The 21,155-nt window shown below is 35.0% G+C and overlaps 1 protein-coding gene across 5 annotated transcripts in view; it reads left to right on the forward strand.

Annotated features, from left to right (window-relative positions):
* Positions 1–21,155, forward strand: part of CEPT1 (choline/ethanolamine phosphotransferase 1) — a 36,051-nt gene that overhangs the window by 3,655 nt on the left and 11,241 nt on the right. For 4 of the 5 annotated variants that reach the window (XM_032487308.1, XM_014557747.2, XM_006182872.2 and 1 more), the window contains exons 2-4: positions 3,222–3,631; positions 8,784–8,931; positions 10,815–10,956. In XM_032487308.1, coding sequence (XP_032343199.1) covers positions 3,293–3,631; positions 8,784–8,931; positions 10,815–10,956 — 629 coding nt within the window. In that variant the 5' untranslated portion in view covers positions 3,222–3,292. Of the gene's footprint in view, positions 1–3,221; positions 3,632–8,783; positions 8,932–10,814; positions 10,957–16,815; positions 16,901–21,155 lie in introns of all 5 variants that reach the window. The other variant, XM_014557749.2, reaches the window with a different exon arrangement.

Consider the following 21,155-nt stretch of genomic DNA (forward strand, 5'->3'; position numbering starts at 1 on the left):
ACCTGGCTCCACACCTTGTTTTCCTCATAGTGCCCATCAGAGTGTGTAATGTTATTTGCTTGTTTACCTGTTTTTAGTTTTTTTTCCCATTGGACATGGGAGCTGGGACCATGTCTGTCTTGCTTACTGCACTCGTATATTGGCTGAATGCTTTTGGAACTTGGAATCCATTTTCTTATAAAAACTTGGGACTGCTGCCTAGGTTTGTAGGCTAGCCAGCAATAATTTTAATTTTTTGCATTAATTTTTTAGTTCCTTGTAGTGTGGATAGAAAAGAATATTACCCCTTCCACCTTTTGGGCATCAGCTTGACTCTACATAAAAATCTCAAGTGGTTAAAATAATTTTTGTGATGTTTGTACCTCCTTTCCGTATTCTCACTTCACATCCTTTTTCCCTTTCTCTCCATAGAATCTGATCTCCTATTGTAGCAGCCTACACTGTCCTGCTCCCTTGAATATGCTTGCTTTTCACATGCTGAAATTCAGAAACTCCTGTCTTTTTCCTGAGATAGTTTTCATGGCAGTAGCCTCCTGGTCTCAGGTGTGACGGGAGGAAGGAAGAGTGGAGATGGATCTGTGGCAGTGGCAGTGACAGCAAGGTGGCTACCTGTATGTGTTGAAAGTGAAGTAGGTAGCTATATGTCAGGGGCTATATGTGTCTGCGTTTTTCTTTGCAATCTGGTTGCTAATAAGGTTCACAGAGACAATGTTGCCAAATTGAAATACTCTTTTTTTCCATGTATGAATTATATAATGACTAAATCTAGAAAGGTCTGTCAAAACGTAGATTGTTCTAAAAGAGAAATAGAAGGAAAAAAAAAATCTAGGTTAGAGGGGGGAAAACATTTAGAAGGAAGTATCAGCTTATCGTGTAGTCCTGCCAAATGCTCAAACTTAAAACCATTAGGATCAGTTGCTTGTACTTGTTTAGTGCCAAAAGCAGGCCAGCATCCTCAATATGTCACTTTATCTTTTTTAAACTATTGGAGAATGGAACACTACAATAATAAAATATAAATTGAATTGGCTCAACTTTTTATTCCCATTTTAAGTGGAATTACGTAAGAGCTGATTGATTATAGCTTACCGAGTAGGAAAATACATTATTCTATTTGACTTTTGAGAATTTGGCTGCTTCATGTTACATTATTTTGGTGGTTATCACTCTCATTTCTTCTAAAATGATTTTGTTGTTTGATATTATATAAATATTGCTTTAAAACGGTTTTAATCAAGTACTTTGTGATCCAGTTGGGTGTGTGGAAGAATTCTTTGAAGTAGCTGGAAATTAGCTTTAATTTGCCTTGGTTTGAAAATTATTCCAATATTTTTATTTCAGAGCACTTTTGTTAGTTAAATAGTGGCACTGATGATTCTTTTGAGACTTTTGAAAATTTATTTAAGTCCGTTAATGACCACAGTAACTATTTTCTAAACCAGTTATTGAGATACATGATTGGCTGAGATTTGGGATGCCCCTTTAGATCGTTAGTGACATTGAAATTTTGGAATTTGTTGTTTATGGGAATAGAGAGAAACCCAGGGTATATTTTGATACTAGGTCCATTGTTGAGATGTTCTTGATTCTGTATCACATTCTGTATTCCCATAGTGCAGCATTTCTGGGAAGTTCATATTTCCTTCTGGATAACTTTCTGCCAGAAGATCAAAGTACACATATCTTGGTTCAGCATCTCTACCCTTTTAGTTCCATTAAGATTATTCTTTTTTTCTTTATTTCTTTCCTTTTTAAAATCTTTTTATGGCTTCTCTTCCTCCTACTCAACTAACCATGAGTTTCCCGTAAGGGTCTTTATTCTTTTCCTTTTCTCTTTAGACTCAATCCATTTAAGAAATTTTCTACTTTCTAATCTTTAACTAGCCTTTTGCTTTTAAGTTGAAAAACTTGAAATTTTGATCTCGTACCCAAACACCAGTCATTTGATTTTGTCTAAAACATCTCTACTTAAAAGCTGCATGTATAGCTTTCCTGCTCTCACCCGAGATCCCCTCTCATCCTGCACCCTCTAAAAGGGAAAATAAACTGATTTTTCCTTCCAGACTCTCATTTTGACAGTAGTACCACTAGCCTCTGACTGTTGGTTCCTTTTTTTCTTCTGCCTCTTCACCTCTCATGTCTAATTCCTAAGCACTTCCTCTTGATTCTTCCTTCTGAGTAGAAATTACTTACACATTTGACTGCCTTTCATATTCCCATTTTTACCACCCTACTCCAGGCCTACCACTTCAAACCTTTGAGGTCTCCATACTAATTTTTAAGTGTTCTCCAGTTGTCATTATTTTCTTACATTGATTAATAGCTTAGGATAAGATGTTACTGCTAATCTTCTCTAAGTCAAGTGCAAGCACTTCAGGGATTTAAATTTAAGGTTCTTTATGAACAATCATCATTTAATGCACTTCCAATTTTTTCTTACTACCACAGTTCATCAGGCCACACTGCTAACATGTAAATACTGCCCTCTTAAAATTAATTTTTTTTCATTGTTGTTTATCCCATCCTGGCATGTCATCTATATCCCTTTTCACTAAAAAGAAGTTTAACTTTTAATTTAAACAAAAACCCTGTGTTTATTTGAACCCAGTTTGGACAAGTTAATTAGCCTCCTTGTGCCTTAGTTTCATTTTCTGTAAAAATGGGGATAATTAATAGTCCTTACCTTCTGTGGTTATTGTGGGGATTAAATGAGTTAATATATAAAACTTGCTTAAAGTGTTTAGTACGTAGTAATTGTTTAGTAAATATTAACTACTAGCATTGAATAAAAATCTGGTTTAAGACCCATTCTATTCAAGTCATTCCTCCAGTATTAACACTAATTTGCTAGCTGTCTTTGGGCATGTTTTTGGACCTCATTTTCCATATATGTGAAATGATTAGGTCATTTCTAAGATTTGTTCGATTTATACTAATGAAAGCAGCGTGAGATGGGGGGATAAAAGCATGAATTTTGAAGTCAAACTATAAGGTAACAAGAAACATATTACTATTAACATTTCTTAATGTTTTTCATTTAAAGGTGAGGTTATATGACTTCTTTGGCTTGTACCATCAATAAGAATTAGAACTAAAAACAGACTGCTGATTTTCTAATCCTTGCTTAATATGTATTACTCTAGTATCAGTTTGATTTTTTTTTTTTAATTTACTGGCATTGATATAAATAGTGGCTGACAAATGTATCTTTTTTTTTCCAGGTAAAGACTATCCACCAAAAGCTGTAAAACAGGATAAATTATTCTCTCCAAATTAAAGAAAGCCAAGATCCATGAGTGGGCATCGATCAACAAGGAAACGATGTGGAGATTCTCACCCGGAGTCCCCCATGGGCTTCGGGCATATGAGTACTCCAGGGTGTGTATTAAATAAGTTGTTTCAGTTACCTACACCACCATTGTCAAGACACCAGCTTAAGCGGCTAGAAGAACACAGATATCAGAGTGCTGGACGGTCCCTGCTTGAGCCCTTAATGCAAGGGTACTGGGAATGGCTAGTTGGAAGAGTGCCCTCCTGGATTGCCCCAAATCTCATCACCATCATTGGATTGTCAATAAACATCTGTACAACTGTTTTATTAGTCTTCTACTGCCCTACAGCTACAGAGCAGGTAAGAGGAATTTCTTTAACAACAGATATGAACATTTATTGCCTACCAGAAACACTGTAATTGGGATTTTTAGGTTATTTTAGCTAAAGGAAGACAATCAGATAGCTATTTGTCAGCTGTTTTAAAGTATCCTATCATATCTACTTTTAATAAAGCTTGTAATGACAACCTACTTTATACACTATGCTTATAAGAAATCAGAAGCAAAGTGTAGACTGATCCTAGTAGGTAAATTAATGTTAGTTGGGATTAACATGTAAGATGTTCCTTTTAAAGTCAGTAAATCTCGATTCTTTCTAAGAGTTTTATCCCATTTTTTAAAAATGGCTGTTAAGTCTTAACAGAATTTAAAGTGATCAGAGAGGGAAGTCTCTGGTAGTAAGATGGCACAGCTATCAATTAGTCTTATCAAAAGTATTTCCCTCTCAATTCCAGTGAGAATTGTTGAATATCTTTTTTCTCTTCCTGGAACATGTGTGGCTGATAACCTCAGGTATATGTCTCTCATTCTAACAAATCAGAAGTATAAGAAAAAAACAATATAATCTATTTCCTGCTCTGGGTCCTGCTGTGGCTACCAATAAAAAGGAAAGCACGGGTATTGCTTACAAGGACCCTCTCCCTGGGCCTTCTCAAATATGTCTCTCCACTGCTGTTCCCTCTTTTACCCTCGTTACTCATTACTTAAAACCAAAACTGAAACTGGAACCCTTTATCTGAATGGGTAAATTGATGTTTGTTTTTAAAACTTCCTTGTCAAAAAGTGAACTAAGGTAGGTGGGTAGGTGAAGGAGAATCAGTAACATTTGTTATGCCTGCATTGTTCATAATGATCAGCCACAGGTTACCCAGGAGGATAGAAGGCGGTCCTCTGTCTGTCAAAAACTACTCTGTCAAAAGTGACTGAACCGTATGAAATGATAATGGCCACAACATTCCTTGTCTTGTTTTAAGCTTGAAGTAATTTTTTTTAAAGCCTAGTCTTTTCAGATGATTTGCTTTTTAAGGTAAAATTATCACCATTTAATCCTTTATTCCTTTCTGTTTTCATCAATTCGTTTCCACATAGAGCTCTTAAAGTAAACAGCTACTGAGAGTCACAGTTAGCTATAAAACATATTTTGTTTTTTCTTTTTCTAGATGCTCATTTTCCCCTCACCCTTGAATACCTTTATGTTAATTCCTCTTTTACTGTACAAATACAGTCCATGCAGATTGTATGGATGTATTTCTGGTTTCCCCTCATTTTCTTAACTATCTTGCTTTACATCAGTCAGGAAACTTAAAAAATAAACACCAGTGTGATTGTTTAAATATGTGCTGGGATTCTTTATCACATGTCCTTTGAGCTGTTTTACCTGTGACTTACCTGAGGACCTGACATCTACTTCTAAAGGAATTTGGTCCAGATCTCACGCATCCGTAGAGGTATAGAAGAACAACAGGCAAGTGGGACGGTTCCAGTTGAAGCCTTCCCAATCCAACACTAGTTCCAGGGTGGGGATCAGGGGATGAGAGCAGGTTCAGAGGTAGCCCAGCCACTGACAGTCATCTGTTGAACACCCAGAGTGTCAGGCACCATGTTCCCTAGGATACTTCTCCTCAGCCTCTGTTCTTAAGTGAGTTGGAATTATTCAAGTAACCCTAGAATTAGTTAAATCTTTGGGGAAACTTCCAGAATAGAAACTACACTAATCACAGAGAACTTTTCAGAATTGCTACTGAGAGGAATCAGTGTGGACTATGACGGAGCTACCGTTTGGTGCTCTGCAAGGGAAGGTGGTGTCCAACAAACGCTGTGTGTGTGCGTTTATAGCTGCGGGGTGGAAATCCTTGTGAGGCTATGATCAGAGTGAATTACGATAGGTCACGGCTGCCTTCTATGATACGTTCTTATTATCTCTCTGATCTTCAATAAGTTATGTAAATTCTCTATATCACAGTTTATCCTTTTAAATCTTACTTCATAGTATTATGAAGATTAAATAAGATCATGTGTTCAAAGTGCCTAGCATATAATGCTCAATAAATAGTATATGGTTATAATTTCATTGGTCAAATAACCTATTCTTCCCTATAACCTCTCTCTCATTGCTGATTTCTTCTAATAATACGTTGTCTGTGGACTCATGAATTCATCTAAGTTCTTATGGAATTTTTTATATTTTTTTCTTTATCAGTGTTTTGCAGTCAGAGAGTTCCAGAAATTTATTACCTAAGGGAATTCTCATTCATTATATCTCTAGTCCTTCTGGGCTTTATACCAGTGGGTGAGCATTAATTTCATATCTACAGGTATTAGGAAATGTCCATCTATTTTTCGTGTTGCTGACTTTTTTTGACTACATTAAAGTTTCAGCTACCATCTATCTAGTAGAAAAGAATTTCACTGTTGTAATGGTTTCAGCAGAGTTTGTCTTTTTTGTAGGAAAAAAAAAAAAACCAAAGTTTCCAGTAGATAAGAAAAGAAAATCAGTCCTTATTTTTCAAACTCCTGAGGTAGAAATACAGGCTTCTCCCTTTTTATACAGAATAGCAAAGTATCCTAATGACCTGTTTCTGTTACTAAGTATTTAAACCTCATCAGCTGGTTGCTTTGGTCTTAGCATATCATAAGTTAATTTAAAATTTAGCTTTCAGCTTGGTATGTGTTACATGTGCTTCAGTTATCCTTGCCACATAAGACAGATAAAGAACATTGGTGTTAGTTATTTTATACACAGGAAAACCGGAACTGAGTTGTATACTAACTTTTTGGAATATGATCATAAGCATTTTTGTGTCAGTGCTAATTTGCTTTTGTTTGTTTTTATATTGCTAAATATAATGCTTTAGATTTAACCCACTAAAAAACTCGTTAGATTTTTTTAATACAGAAAAATGGAAATACAATTAAAATGGCACGTTGCCCATAATCTCATTGCCCAGTTAACTTCTATTGACGTTAAAAAGGAGAGGGGAAAATTTACATAGTTAGAAAAATTTGAACAGAAAGGCATAAAACAAAAGTAAAATCTTCCTTTTCTGATCTGACTTTCCTTCCCTCCCCTACTTCTGATTCCTCCTCATTCATACAACATACATACAACAATTTTTTGTTGTATTCTCCCAGGAAAATAGTCACTCTTGTACCAGCGTGTGTGTGTGTGTGTGTGTGTGTGTGTGTGTGTGTGTGTGTGTATTTCTGTGTGTATGAATCACTCAGTTCTGTTTCAAAATCTCAGTAAAACATGTTTTTGAGGATTTGTCACTTGAGTTGACTCATAAGAGCATCTTTGCAAGATTTTGCAACTTAGTTAATTGCTAGGTTGTAGTAAGATTATTTGCTAATACCAGTTCCCCACCCACCTGTCAGGCTGTAATGGTTTCCTGATCGATACATTCAGTGTATCAGGGTCTTAACCCAGCTGAGACCATGCTTGTTCCTGAAAGAGAAGGCTTTTTTAAAACACCTCTGAGAGTTGTGAAATAATGGGAACAAGGAAGAAATATATACATATTAGGTTAGTGTTCTACAGAAAGAAAGAAAAATCTGAAGACAAGAAAGCTTTGCTCTCTCTTATATATGTATCTCTATCTTGCTATTTTCCAGGATTATGTGTATAGTAATAGTTGAAGTTATCTCTGTTCCAGAGTAACACTTTTTCCCATTAAAATCCTAAGTTAAGACCCCCTAAACGTTCCTTGTTTTCTAGTCCCCTAGAGCAGGACTGTTAATAGAAATTTCTGGGAGGATGGTAGGGTTCTGTGTCTCTGGTCTGATATGGAGGCCACAGACACTTGTGGCTGTTGAACACTTGAAATGTGCCTAGCAACTGAGGAACTGAATTTTTGGTTTTATTTAATTTTAGTGAATTTAAAACTAAAATATTCTCAGATGTAATGGCTACTATACAGGGCAGTGCAACTCTAGAGAGTTACTAGATTCTTTTAGAAGTAAGAAGCAGTGGACCCAAAGTCTAGAAGATAGGGTTCTTAGGTACTCAAGATCAATCCATTAGTCCAGTGTGCTGGCCTGTAAACTGTGGTTACATAATCACAGTAAATTGCTTGCTAGGTTGGTAACTCCAGCTGGGGGAGGTGTATACAATGGTCCTTTAAGCAGCCTCTCTATTTTAAAATATGAGACTCCAAGAAAACATTTAAGAGAAGATCCTTAGCTTTAATAACTGAGATCTAAGTAGATCTCTGCCAGAGAGATACCTCTGCAGTGCAGAATATACTAATATTATCTCAGCTCTGAGTAGTTTTAATTTGCTGCTCTGAGCATTTAATACAGTTTAACTTGATAACCAATATCTGAGAAAATATCTTGTGGTTATAAAAATGTTTTCATGGCCTGGGCATGGGAAAATAGCAAGAAGTGATACAAAACACTCTTCTACATTCTTACAGGGAACAAACCAAATAGATGCTCTTCTTTTTTAATGCACAACATTTAAATTCAATGTTAGTGGTTCAGTTTCTGTGTGGGAAAAGGGAAACCATTCTTTGAAATGTGGCCATAAATATTTGAAATATAATGTAAGCACTTAGTCTAGTAGGTAGATCATTATTTCTCTAGTATTGTTTTATGGAACATTGAAGAGGTGTGTTTAAAAATAAGTTACACGCTCAAATTAAGTTCGGAAAATGGCAGTGTGTTCTGTCCCTCGTGAATATTCACAATATACATTAGTAATCTTAGGGGCTAGAAGAAGCCCTGCAGTAGAGAAATCTGTTTCACATTGTTCAGCCTAGTGTTTCCTACATGAGTTTACTGTGGAAATTTTCATATAATACCTATAAACATCTTGAAAGGTAACTGTACTAGATTAGTCATTAATTGATTCTTAGAATTTAAGTGTTAGGAGGAGTTTTATAGAAGTTCCCGAGACAAACCTCTCATGGGCTTTCTGTAATATCCTTGTGAAGTAGTTATCCAGCGTCTACTTGAGTACTCCTGCAAAGCAGGGAATTTAATTCTCTTATAATTCAGATTATTTCAAAAAGTTTTTCATTATGCAGCCTTGGGTCTTCTCTCCCATAGCTTCCAGTCAGTAGTACTTCTCTGGAGAATGAAGATAAAATATCTACAAGTAAAAATATATATTAGCCAAACATAGTGATCAATATGTCTTAAGACTCTCGTTTTTCTTACTTTATTTCGCAGGCACCTCTGTGGGCGTATATTGCTTGTGCGTGTGGCCTTTTCATCTACCAGTCCTTGGATGCTATAGATGGGAAACAGGCAAGAAGAACCAATAGTAGTTCTCCTTTGGGAGAGCTTTTTGATCATGGTTGTGATTCACTATCAACAGGTATTGTTGATTTTTTTAATGTTAATGATTAATAGTGGTAAAAGGAAATGATAAACAGTGTTAGAATAAATTAGAAGTTCATGGTATTATAATAGTTACCAGAATAAGTGATTTTGTATTAAGTTTTAGTATTTTCAAAAAACATAAATCTGGTTAATGTTCAGTATTTGGTGGTGTTGGGAAATTTAGAAATTAATTTCTACTTGTTATTTTTAATCCTAAATATTCTTTTGGCACCTGTTGTTTTTAAAATCCTAGGGCATAATTGTTATCATCAAAAAATCTCATAAAATATAGATAAGAGTACAATAGGAAATTCGTAAACGTTTAAAATTACATTGTAGACTTGGAGTATAACTGTGATAATGGGCTTGGATAAAAAGATTTGAAGAAGTACACTAAGGTGCTAGCAATAGATGAGTTACTATAGTTAGATTATAGATGATACATATTTGTACCATTTTAAAGTAATATTTGAGTATTTCTTTAGAGGGAAAAAAGATTTAGAAATAAAATGACAGTTCCTAACTAGTCTTCCTTTCAGGAACGCCACTCCCCCAACCCAGCCCCCAACACACACATTTTTATTTACTTCTTTAGTTGGTTTATTGTCATTTGGCATAGCATTTAAAATGTTTTAAAACATGCAAACAAAACCCTTGATGGTTTTACCTTGTGAGCTCAGATTCACAGATGCAAGTGTGTGTTAAAATCATTGTTTCAGTGTATCCTACAGCAGCTTGCTTGGTAGAAGGGGAGGAGCAGCTAAGCTTTTATAACTTTTAAGACTCAAGAAAAACATACTGAATAAAGGCTAGTTGGACATCTTAAAAGGCTATTATAATTTAACTAGGTGACAACGGAATGATAGGTGTCTTTTTTTTTTAAATGATAGACATTTTTACACTGTAGGTTGACTTCCAAACCTTTATAGGAAGTTTTTTTTTAATGTATATTACCCATTATGAAATCTGCTAAATAAGGAAAGACAGCTGTCAACCTAAAGCCAAGTAGGTCCCCTTGTGAATTATCTAGGCCTTTTGTTTTTCCTTCTTTTTGACTTTCAGCCTTGTAATTTTTACTGCTCAATATTAGTGCTCTCATCACTGAGTTGGGAGAATATAGGCATACCTCAGAGATATTGCTGGTTCGGTTCCAGACCACTGCAATAAAGCAAATATTGCAATGAAGCGAGACAAATTTTTTGGTTTCCCAGCATATTTGAAAGTTTTGTTTAGACTATATTTTAGTCTATTAACTGTGCAATAGCATTATGTCTGAAAAACCAATGTATATACCCTAATTAAGCAATACTTTATTCCAAAAAAAAAAAAATGCCACCATCTGAACCCTTCAGCACATCATAATCTTTTTTTGCAGTAGTAACATCAGAGATCACTGATTAGAGATTCCCATAACAAATATAATCCTGAAAAAATTTGAGCTATTTTAAGAATTACTGAAATGTGACAGAGATACAAAGTAAACAACTGTTGTTGGAAAAAAATCACACTGATAGACTTGCTCAGTAGAGGGTTGCCAGAAACCTTTAATTGGTTAAAAAAAAATGCAGTATCGAGAAGCACAGTATCAGCAAAGTGCAATAAAATGAGGTGTGCCTGTACCCTAAAAAATGCTGAAGTGTCTTAGTTGCTTTCAAGAAGTCTGGTTCCATTAAGTGGTATAATGAAAGAAGAGACTGAAATTACGGGGTAAATTGTAGTGTAAAAGGGTATATCCTACTTTCCTGTTTGCATAGATAACTGAGAGAAGACTGTACATTCACAGCACATCTTCTTTTTGCCTCATCCAAAATCATTTCCAGCTCAGTTAATGTTTGTTAATCAGACTGTTCAGTTTTCATTGTGATCTTTCTTTTACAGTTTTTGTAGTCCTTGGAACCTGTATTGCAGTGCAGCTGGGGACAAACCCCGACTGGATGTTTTTTTGTTGTTTTGCTGGGACATTCATGTTCTATTGTGCACATTGGCAAACGTATGTTTCTGGAACATTGCGATTTGGAATGTAAGTAACACTAAATGGTGATTTTGTTTTCTCTTTCAAATATGAAGAGTGTTGCTTTTAGGTATTTGAGTATTAGGAATTGATCAAATCACTACACCAGTAAATAAAAGAAGTTTAAAACCCTCATTATTTTAGCTATTATGTAATGCTCTATCATGTTTCCTTCTGTCACACTTTTTAAAAGGAAGTATTAGAACCTGTCAACCAATATTTTTAAAGTAACTTGAAAAACAGTAACGCCTTCACTCATATCCACTATATTTCCTTCAGACAAATTCATTTTTCTTTTTCCCCATTGTTACTTGCTTTAACTCTGTGGTTTATTTTGACACTTGAAAATACATTTTCAGGAAAGAAAAGATAGTTTATAAGAGCAAAAAGCAACTCTCACCTCTAAATATTATGGCTTAATTAGATTTTACTCTTTTCACATTGTTTTATTTATGAATCTATATATATCTAAGCTCTTGATAATTCAGTGGATATGAGCATACCATATAGAGTATTGCTGCCAACAAAATGCCTAAGAATTTAAAAATTAGAAACTTTTCAAACTGCAGAGTGAATAGTTTCTACCTGGTGATCAGTTCTTTTCCATAAATATTAAAGAGTAAACCCAACTGGTGTTTAATTAAGTATCACAGATCCTATTTACACTGCTCAAGTTAGTCTTTTATTTTTTTTATGGTGTAGAGTTAAAAGAAAAAGAATTTGAGAAAAGACTCTGAATACTTCATGTAATATCAAAATAAAAATCTCTGATGGCAAATGATAGGAGAACATCTTAAGCTAGTCACTAAGACGAATCATTAATGGATTTTAAAATTTTAGATCCCTAATCAACTTAGTTTTCTAGGTCTTGAAAAAGCCACAATACATAGAAATTTAGCTGTTCCCTACAAGTTCACTTTAGGAGATTTTTACTAAACTTATTTAAATAGAATTTAAGATGTTCTTAACTTGTGACAGTAACTGAATAATGATTAATACTTTGGATGTGAACTAAAAGACAGATCTTAGAATAATTTCCAAATGAAGGGATTTAGGGAACATGCTTAAGGCCCATCTTAAGGTGATACTCTTAGTATTATAAGTGATAATAGTGGACAAGAGTGTCCAGTTAAAAACTATGCCTGTGCATTCATCAGCAGTTTAGAAAATGATCCATGTTCAGGAAATATTGAAGACTTCTGATATTAAAAAAGAAGCAGTAGATGAAAATATTATGTGCAGATGTTTTCTCAGTATTACATTCATGGCCTTTACTTTATCTCAATAATGTTGTCGTAGTCTTTTTCTGCATTATGTAAAACCACAAAATATAATAGACTTAAGATCACTTGGTTTGCCCTAATTCAGTTTTAATTGTTAGCGATGATACTATTTTCAAAAATAGCAGAATTGGTAATATCTGGATTTCACATAGTTTATGTTTCATTGATTGTTATGTCACAGTTAACTTTCAGTCTCTTATTTTGAAAGCTCATTTATCATCTAGCCCTAATTTATTCTGTTTCGCTTTCAAGTAAAGCAGCACCAACCATATGGTGTGGGAACTGAAGGAAGGAAAGCGAATGAGCCATGGAAGCAGGGGAAGAGTTAAATAGACAGTGTTTTTAGGAGTGATTTGATATCACAGCTTTCTATATGCCAGTCTGGAGTTTCCCTGTGGTGTGTTCCTTTGATGAAATATGTCCTTGGAGAAATGCAGGCAGTTCCATATTGTTAGATCATAAGATGCCTTTATGGGTGTGCCAGGAGATAAGGCTGGAGAAGATATGGAAAACCTAGGGCCGTCTGTGTCCTGCCAAGAAATGTGGGCTTTTATCCTGAATCAGTGGGGAACCTTTGCAAGACCTAAAGGAGGGAAATGACAAAAGCACCTTTTAGAAAGCTCAGTCTGGCAACATTTTGGAGGGTGAGTCAGAGTGGGCTGTGACAGAAGTTAGGAGACCTGTTAGGAGGCACCAGCATAGTTAATACGAGGAATGATGAACTCTGAACTAGCACAGTGACAGGGCTGTCGAAGAGAGATTTAAGAGGTAGAAACTATAGGCATAGTCTTTTTTTGGATACGGAGAATGAATGAGAGAGCAGAAACTGGAATGACTCCCAGTTCCCCTCCTTGGGTGGGTGTGTGGAAGGTGGAGAAGGGCACTACAGAGAGAGGAGCCTATTTGAAGGAAGGGATAGTTTTATCTAGAACATGGGACTTGAGGAATTCTAGACATCCAAATAGAATGAGAATTGCAGAAAAATTAGAGAGCAAGCCTAGAAAGAAGCCCATGAAAATTACTGAAGAGCCAGACAGGAGGAGGCATACCAGAATGAAAAGCCAGAAGTGGGATGAATTTCAAAAGAGAGTAATGCTAACTGCTGCCAAATTCAAAAATGAGGACAGAAAATTATGCACTGAATTTGGCAGCGGGAGGCCATCACGAGTAGTTTCTCTGTAGTGGTGGAGTAGCAGCCAGGCTGTAGGGATAGATGCGAACGGGAGAAATAAGTACAAGTTACTTGTAAAATGTGTAGCTCCGATGGGCAAGAGTAAGGCATCAGATGAAAGAACATGGGCTCAAAGGAAGGCGGGCTTTGTATTTTTAATAGGAAAGTTTTGAGCATACAGAAGAAAACTGACTTAGAAAAGAGATTGAAGATACCTGGAAAAAGAAAAAAAAAAAGTGAGGGCATGATTTATGGAGCTTCAACTGCTGACAATGCAGGGCAAAGGAGTTTGGGGTACTAGGCAGGAGGGGCTAGACAGGAGGACATGCTCCCACTGAGACTGCAGTGCCTCCTTGTAACAGTGTGAAAAAATACCTAGAAATATTGAGGCCAGTTTGAATTTAACATCTCAATTTAAATTAAATATTTGTATTGTAAGGGATTGGTTTTGATTAGGGGAAATTGTATACGATTCACATTAAAGCAACACTGAACTTACTTATTTTTAAGATTAAAAGCAAGCTACAACATTTATGGAAATATGCTGTGAGTGCTTTACATTTAAGGAAATATTTATCAAAATGCCAGAGTAATGGAAGCATATGGAATAATATAGACATTCTCAAAAGAGCAGATACAATAGGCAGATGTATAATTGCTTAAATATTGAAGTAAAGTTTGTATGTGTGGAAGAGGAAGTCCAAATTTTATTTTACTTAATTGGGGAGAACAAGGTCAATTCTCAAACATAATTTGAGAAAAGAAATTTTTAAAAATCACTTGCTTTCTCTTCCTCCTTAGGGGAAAGTGAAAGTAGCCTTAGGCACCTTGGGATTTTATTTTAAACCATTTCCATTTTAATTGTTGTATTTTGATGTTTATACACATGAGTGAAAAAACTCACAAGGTTTTTATATATGTATAATACATCCAGGTTGTCATAGGTTTAATAACCTTATAAAATAGTATATTCACCAAATAAGAACTTTTATTTGTTTTTCTTAATCTCCTAATGTCACTGTCTTCAGTTTTTAAGTTTGATGATAGTATCTTGAACAAAAATAGGCATAGTAATTTAATTCATCCATAACTAAATACCTTTCATTCACAGTCAGGTCTTGTGAGAAAACTGGTGTGATTTGGATACATCTTCCCTGAAATTATGAGCTATATTGTCCAACACTTTGCTCTGATCACAGCTAAAACTGCCTTGCACAGAGAATATCAGTACTTGTCACATCTAGACAGACCTTTGTCCTGACAGTGCATCTGCACTGAGCAAGTAGAGATCTGATGGAGATGAGTACTCCTCATTGGAACCCTTCCAGAACCAGCTTATTAGCCCTTTAGGATTTTTACTAGCCTGGATATGCAGAACTGAGGAGGATATGAGCTTAGAGGCCAGAACTTCATAGAAGGATTGGGTTGGTAGAAGAAGATAAGAATTATGAGTTGAAGCTCATTTGTAAACATTTGTAAAATATTCTTTAAAATGTTTATAGATTATATTAAATGGAAGAGTCCACGTTTCTTCTCTTAAGGCCTAAACCCTTTATACCTAGATACTTTTAAATACATAACTTATAGATGTATATATAGAATCATGTTTATGAATTAAATGCTTAGAAACCCTAAACAATCTTTAATAAAACTGTATTTATGCAAAAGATGGGCCTTAAAAAAATCTTACATACTGTGAAAGGTAGAACTCAAATTATCATTTCAGAAAAAGTACTCTCAAGTTATCTTTTCAGGAGAGAAAAAAAGAAATTATAATAGATTGAACTCAGGCCAGTATGTCTTACCTCAAGGGTTATCTTCAAATTATTTTATCTGTATATCCGCTTGGGCTAGGGCCTTATCCCCCAATTTGTTAAGTAAGAGTTTTGAATTACATAATATCTAAGGTTCCTTCTGTGAGTCTGTTACTTTTACACATGTCATTTCTAGTGCATTTACTTATAATTTTAGCAGGCAGAGTATTTATCTTCACTTTATGACATTTTTCAATTCATGCATCTAAGGTTTCACATTTACGTCAGCTAAAAACCTTGCCCCCAACAAGTATTCCTATGTTAATTAAGTGATTTCTGACTTTTTCTCTTGTAAATGAAAAAAGTTAATAAGTTGTATATTCTGCTGGTAGTCTGGCAAATCCAGATCATCTTCTTATTCGGATAACCTCTAAAGAATAAGTATGCAAAGGCCTCCTACTTCCTATTAATTAAAACCTATTGCCTGTTAATGCCTAGTCCACTTTCTGTGGATTAAGAATCAGGAAGTTTCCAATTGCAGACCTGCATAGGGTCTGCCTACCTTTAAATGTTTAGGATTTATCACATGAATTATTAAATACTAGTGATTTTCTTTTAGTTTCTAGTTTCTCTATTTTCCCTTTTTTTTTTTCCTCAGCAATGATTCATTCATTTGGACTCTGCCCATACAAATGTTACCAGATTATTATAGATAATATCCCCAAACAACAGTTTGTATTAATGTAAAATCTAGATTGCTCTTAGGACTCACAGATCATCAGGTAAAACCATGGACCTCTGTCTGTCGCATTAGCATTCATTCCTCACTTCTTAATTTTGATTCTGTAGTTTTCATTTGAAGCCCATTCTATACTGCTGCTCTTTTTCTGTCACCATCTGTGTCCCAGAACTTTTTTAGTGATTAAATTGAATGTTTTACTTGTTACCTCTAATAAAATTAATCCAATGTAGTAGAGAGTTACAGTGCTGCTGAGGAATTAGCAGAAGGAAAAGGAAAAAGAATAAGATTCTGGACTAGAGATTATCAGGAAACAGGCCAAGGAGATGGCCAGTGTGATTTTTGCTCTGGCCATATCAAGAGAAGTCATACTTTCACTTTCCCACTTGCCCTTTCCACATCCATGGAATTTTACTGACAGTAGAGACAGGTGTGTGATGAGGTATGGGGACAGTGAAGGAGTGTGAGGTGATTAGTGGTTTTTCAAACACATGGATGACTGTACCTTCGGGCTTCTGGGAAGCATTCCTGTCTCCAGGGAAGGGGATAGGTTCTGGCACTGAAGGGACCTATGTCACAGATAGTGTGATCATTTAGCCAGCAGTATTCACCATTTCTGGGTAATTGAGAATTGACTACGTTTTTAGTTCCAGTGTTTCCAACTGCCTACTTATGAGTCATTTATTCAGTGTATTACAGTTTTAACTTTTAAGCTTTTGTGCTATTTTGATTTGGGTAAGAAATATACCTGTATGCATAAGGATAGTAACAGTACTGTGTAAGTAGCATTGTTGAATCTTTAGATGTCTTTATAAGGAGAATGCTGCCTTTTGTATCTATTTTTGCTACCCGTTCTAGTAGGGTTCTTTAGCAAAAGCTCTGAGTAAAGTTATTTTGAAATGTTTGTTTCCTTATGCATAGATTCGATGTTACAGAGTCCCAGATCATAATTATAATATGCCAGCTTCTCACAGGAACCCTGGGACCTTGGTTCTGGAACTTCACGGTAACTGCTAGAATATTCATGCTGTCCAGTGAACAATGGCGTGAACTTAATAAAGACAGCACCTTTGTCATGCACAGAGTAATTAAAAAACAAAAATTTGAAAGTCTTCCTGGTGGTATTTCACAGACAAACAGGTTATTAGAAAACAGATAATTTTAATATGTAATAGGGCAATAAAAATCCACCCTATTGAACAAAATTTTTTGAAATATAATATTTCTGGTGATTTGATGCTAAAAACAATTCTCTCTCCTATTTACCTGTTGTACCCAGTATCATTTTTACTCTATGTAATATTTTTAAAACAAATACCTTTCCACCATTAAATAGAATTTTTTTTTTTTGGTGTTTTGAAAACAATAAAGCAAGCAGAGTTTTCCTTAGGTAAGTTGAGAGGACTCTTACAGTAAATGTAGGAAAGAGTGTTTATTCTCTTAATATTCTGTCAGAAACCTGGTACTAGTTCTTCTGCTTTTATTAATTGATCTTGGTTTTTTTTTAAAATGTAATGCTGGAAGCTATTCTCACTTCTGTTTGTTTTGTTTACTGTTTTCCTCTTAGTGTGCTTTTAAAACTAAATATTCGTAGCTTTTCATGTTGCTATGGTCATTCTTTGAATACTGTCCTTTTTCTGTTTTGTTTTGTTTTGTTTTGTTTTGGTAAATACCTATTTCCTTAATTAATGCTAAGAGTAAGTAATGTATCTTTTTTCTTTCATACTAGAATTGTGATTTTGACATTATGACTTAAAAGTTCAAAAAGATTTATTAGGAAATGGTTTCCCAGTAGAATTGTCCAGAATCCATGACACTTTAGTATGAAAGGTTTATTTATAAGAAAAATAGATTCTGTTTATTTTGCAGCTCAGGGAGTGTTGGGGAACTATTCGTATGGACACCACACCTGACAGATCATTTCAGCAATACAAGGCTGCATTAGGTTTTGAACATTGAGTCCCCATACCCCAAATGCTTCAATAATGTGACAGAAATAGTGAATGGTAGCAGAGTTCTTTCTGAAAGCTACTTGTAGCATTGTAAATTCAGTTATTCGGTGGTAGTAACGATAGCTTTGGGGACAAATCAATAGTGAGGGATAATCTACATCTTTTTTCAAATCAGTTTGCAACGTGGAGTATCCTGAGAGGTACGGTAGGCATGTTTTAAGAGCAAAACTAAAGCCATTTTAGTTGAATTTACAGTTACATTGACATAATTGTTTGTGAGATTTCCTCCTAGAGTAATGTGCACAGTTTAAGATGTGTCATTCTTCACCACTTCTTTATCCTTAACTTGTTTTCTGGTACTTTCCCCAAAGACCTGAAGCCTTATGCTCACTGCAGTTGTCTAGATTTACAATTTTTGATAGCTTATTTATTACTAATATTAATTATATTTACCAAAAGTTTTTTTCCCCCACCAATGTTCTCAATGAAATTAAATAGTCAGGATATTGACTGTATTATTCACCTTTACCTTGTCTGTCTATGATAACAAAGTACCCTCTATTTAGAGAGCCCTTCCTGTGGAAATGCGTTTTAATTTTAACATCATGAAAAATGTTTTAGAACTACATTCTTTTTTGTCCAGATACATTGTCTTCACTTTTATCAATTGCAAACTTGCAGAGATTTTCCTGTTTAACTGATTTGGTCATTGAAGTTGCCAGATGTATTTTCTTCTTTACAACGTTCAGAGAAAAATATAAGCTTCAGAAATAGTTGTTCTTTCTAATTTGTTTCCAAATTATTTTAATTTATTAGCATCTAAACTTCTATGTTAGTTGCTGCCTGTTGTATTCTGCAATTTTAGGGAAAATTGTGTTAAAATATGAGAATCTTCATCCTAAAATGTATAGACATCTTAGTGATAGCAAGTTAAAAACATAAGACAAATGTTTGTCCCAGTTGATTCGTAGACTAAAAATTAGAAGGATTTTAGCACTGTGAAGGAACAACACTAATTTCTTTCAAGGTTATGCCACTTAGAGTCTCTATAACCTTGGAAAAGCCACTTTCCTTATATGACTTAAGTTCCTCATCTATAAAATGGTGGTAGTATTTCCTGTCTCCTAGGATAGCTGTGAAGATTAAAAGAGTAAAACATGTTATGTGCTAACTACAGTGCTTGTTGTATAGTAACTGTTCATTATCATTATTATTGTATTTTAAGACCTGTGTTAGTAACTCCCAGTAATTTCCAGATTTCTTCCAAAATTGATTGTGCTAATTTGGGAGGAAAAATCTGTCCATGATCCCTCTATTTAACTCCAGGATTATTACTCTTCTTAATCCTTCTGTTTCCAAAGGTGGTAGGGATAGTCTGCCCCTTAGATTTGAGACCTAAACTCTAGCTCCTCTTAAGGGTACTTGTTCTAATCTAGCCGTTGCCTATTTCTCTCCTATTCAGAGTTGCTGGATGGATTGTTGTTTTGTTTTAGTCTCTCAGATCATCTGAAGAGCCCATGTACTCACTTGTATCATACTGTTCTGTATAACTGAGTTTATCTCAAAAATAGATACTTAGACTTTCTCTGTATATAACACTTTAAAATATTCGTAGTTATCACTCAGCTGTATGATTAATGTTATTTAACATTTAAGCTTGTCATGCCCAGTTTACCCCGTATCAAGGGTAGAAAGTAAAATATTGGAAGGCAGTATTTTAAATTTCTAGGTCAGTCTTCGTTCTAGTCTACCAGTACTTCACCCACCCATGGTATTTCTGGTAGAGTACATAAGGAGCGTGCCATATTCTGGTTATGTATAAGTTCCTTAGAACGTCAGATCCCTTTACAAATAATTTGAATCTGTAGTTAATAGCAGTCTAATCCTTGAATAGGATTCCAGCTATCTTCAATGACTTTCTAAGCAAAATGCTTCTTTTAAAATAATAACTAGCAAATCAAATTGTGCAAATCAGAATTTCTGTGACATTGTGAATTTAGCCCTAGTGCATATTCTGTGTTAACCAAGCTAGTAGCCAACCCAATTACAACAAAATTATATTTACTATGTATAATTCAACAAAAAAATTTTGTTTACAAATTAACTGCAAGTATACCTTTGAAATGCACATGTCACATGTAGAAGAAAACTAGATTAAATTGTCTTATTTCTGATATTAGAGGTGAAAGACACTTAAAAATGCTAGGAAATGATGACTAATAAGCTTATCAACAGAATGTCAGTTAAATCTCTTCACATCCCTCAGTTAATACTGAGTCTTGGAACTCAGAATGTGTTTGTTGGGCTCTGTACACTAAGAAATAAAAATGAAACATTCAGAATAGGAATTTTCCTTATAGTTAGCTAACTTAGATGGTTTGGAGTTGTTGCACCCCTTAAATCAGTTTTTAAAGGTATACCTCTGATGTAATAACTGTCCCGATCAGGGAGCTTTCTAAGCTGCTTTCCTCTGGTGATGAAGGCCCCTAGTATCCTCAACTCCAACTGGAGAGATTCTATTTCCCATTCAGAAGTTAAAATTATTCATTTATTTGGGATACTTTGATATCTTTATCTCTTAATCAATATACTGTTAGGATGTTGTAAAAAAGGATGGGCCCAAGGGGCTTATTAGGAGTGTGGAAGGTTATTTTGACTGCGGACTGCCACACTTACAGCCTCCCCATCAGGAAAATGGGAGAGCTTAGTCTCCACAACAGGTTTGCCTTTTCCATTTTCCTTCTGTGACAGCCATCAGAATGTTGTTCGTTGCTGGCTTGTTGTGGTAATTTAAGTGTGTTCTGACCAGCATACTCACCGATTATCCTCAGTAATTGGAAAAGTTCTTTTGTCCTTCAACAGCCTATACTAAAATAAAGTAGAAATAAGAAATTATTTAAGCAATACCAGTCAAGATACTTAAATACTTTCTTGGTTACAGAAGACTGTGTTGATTACCATCCAATTTCCACCCCCCTGTGAAGTTTTCAAGCAGTGGTAGTCTAATGCTATAGATAGGAGATTTGTATCCCGTGTCTTTTTAAAAAAATCACTCTGGTGTTTTAGGTGGTTTTCTACCACATATCCCTTGTCCATTGAAGAACTTACTTTTGGTATAGTTATGGAGGTTGATCTTTTTGTTTTTGTTTTTGAGAAACAGTTCCAACATGTGGGAATATTATCACCCATGTTAGTATTTTGGAAATACTAATAAGCAAGTGACTGCAGAAATGCCAAATTCCTGCCTTTATATGATAGTCTCCCTCTAGATAATTATGACTTTCCTGCATAGAGTAAAATAGCCCCCTC

The sequence above is a fragment of the Camelus ferus genome, chromosome 9 (genome assembly GCF_009834535.1).
Source record: "Camelus ferus isolate YT-003-E chromosome 9, BCGSAC_Cfer_1.0, whole genome shotgun sequence".
Taxonomy (NCBI): domain Eukaryota; kingdom Metazoa; phylum Chordata; class Mammalia; order Artiodactyla; family Camelidae; genus Camelus; species Camelus ferus.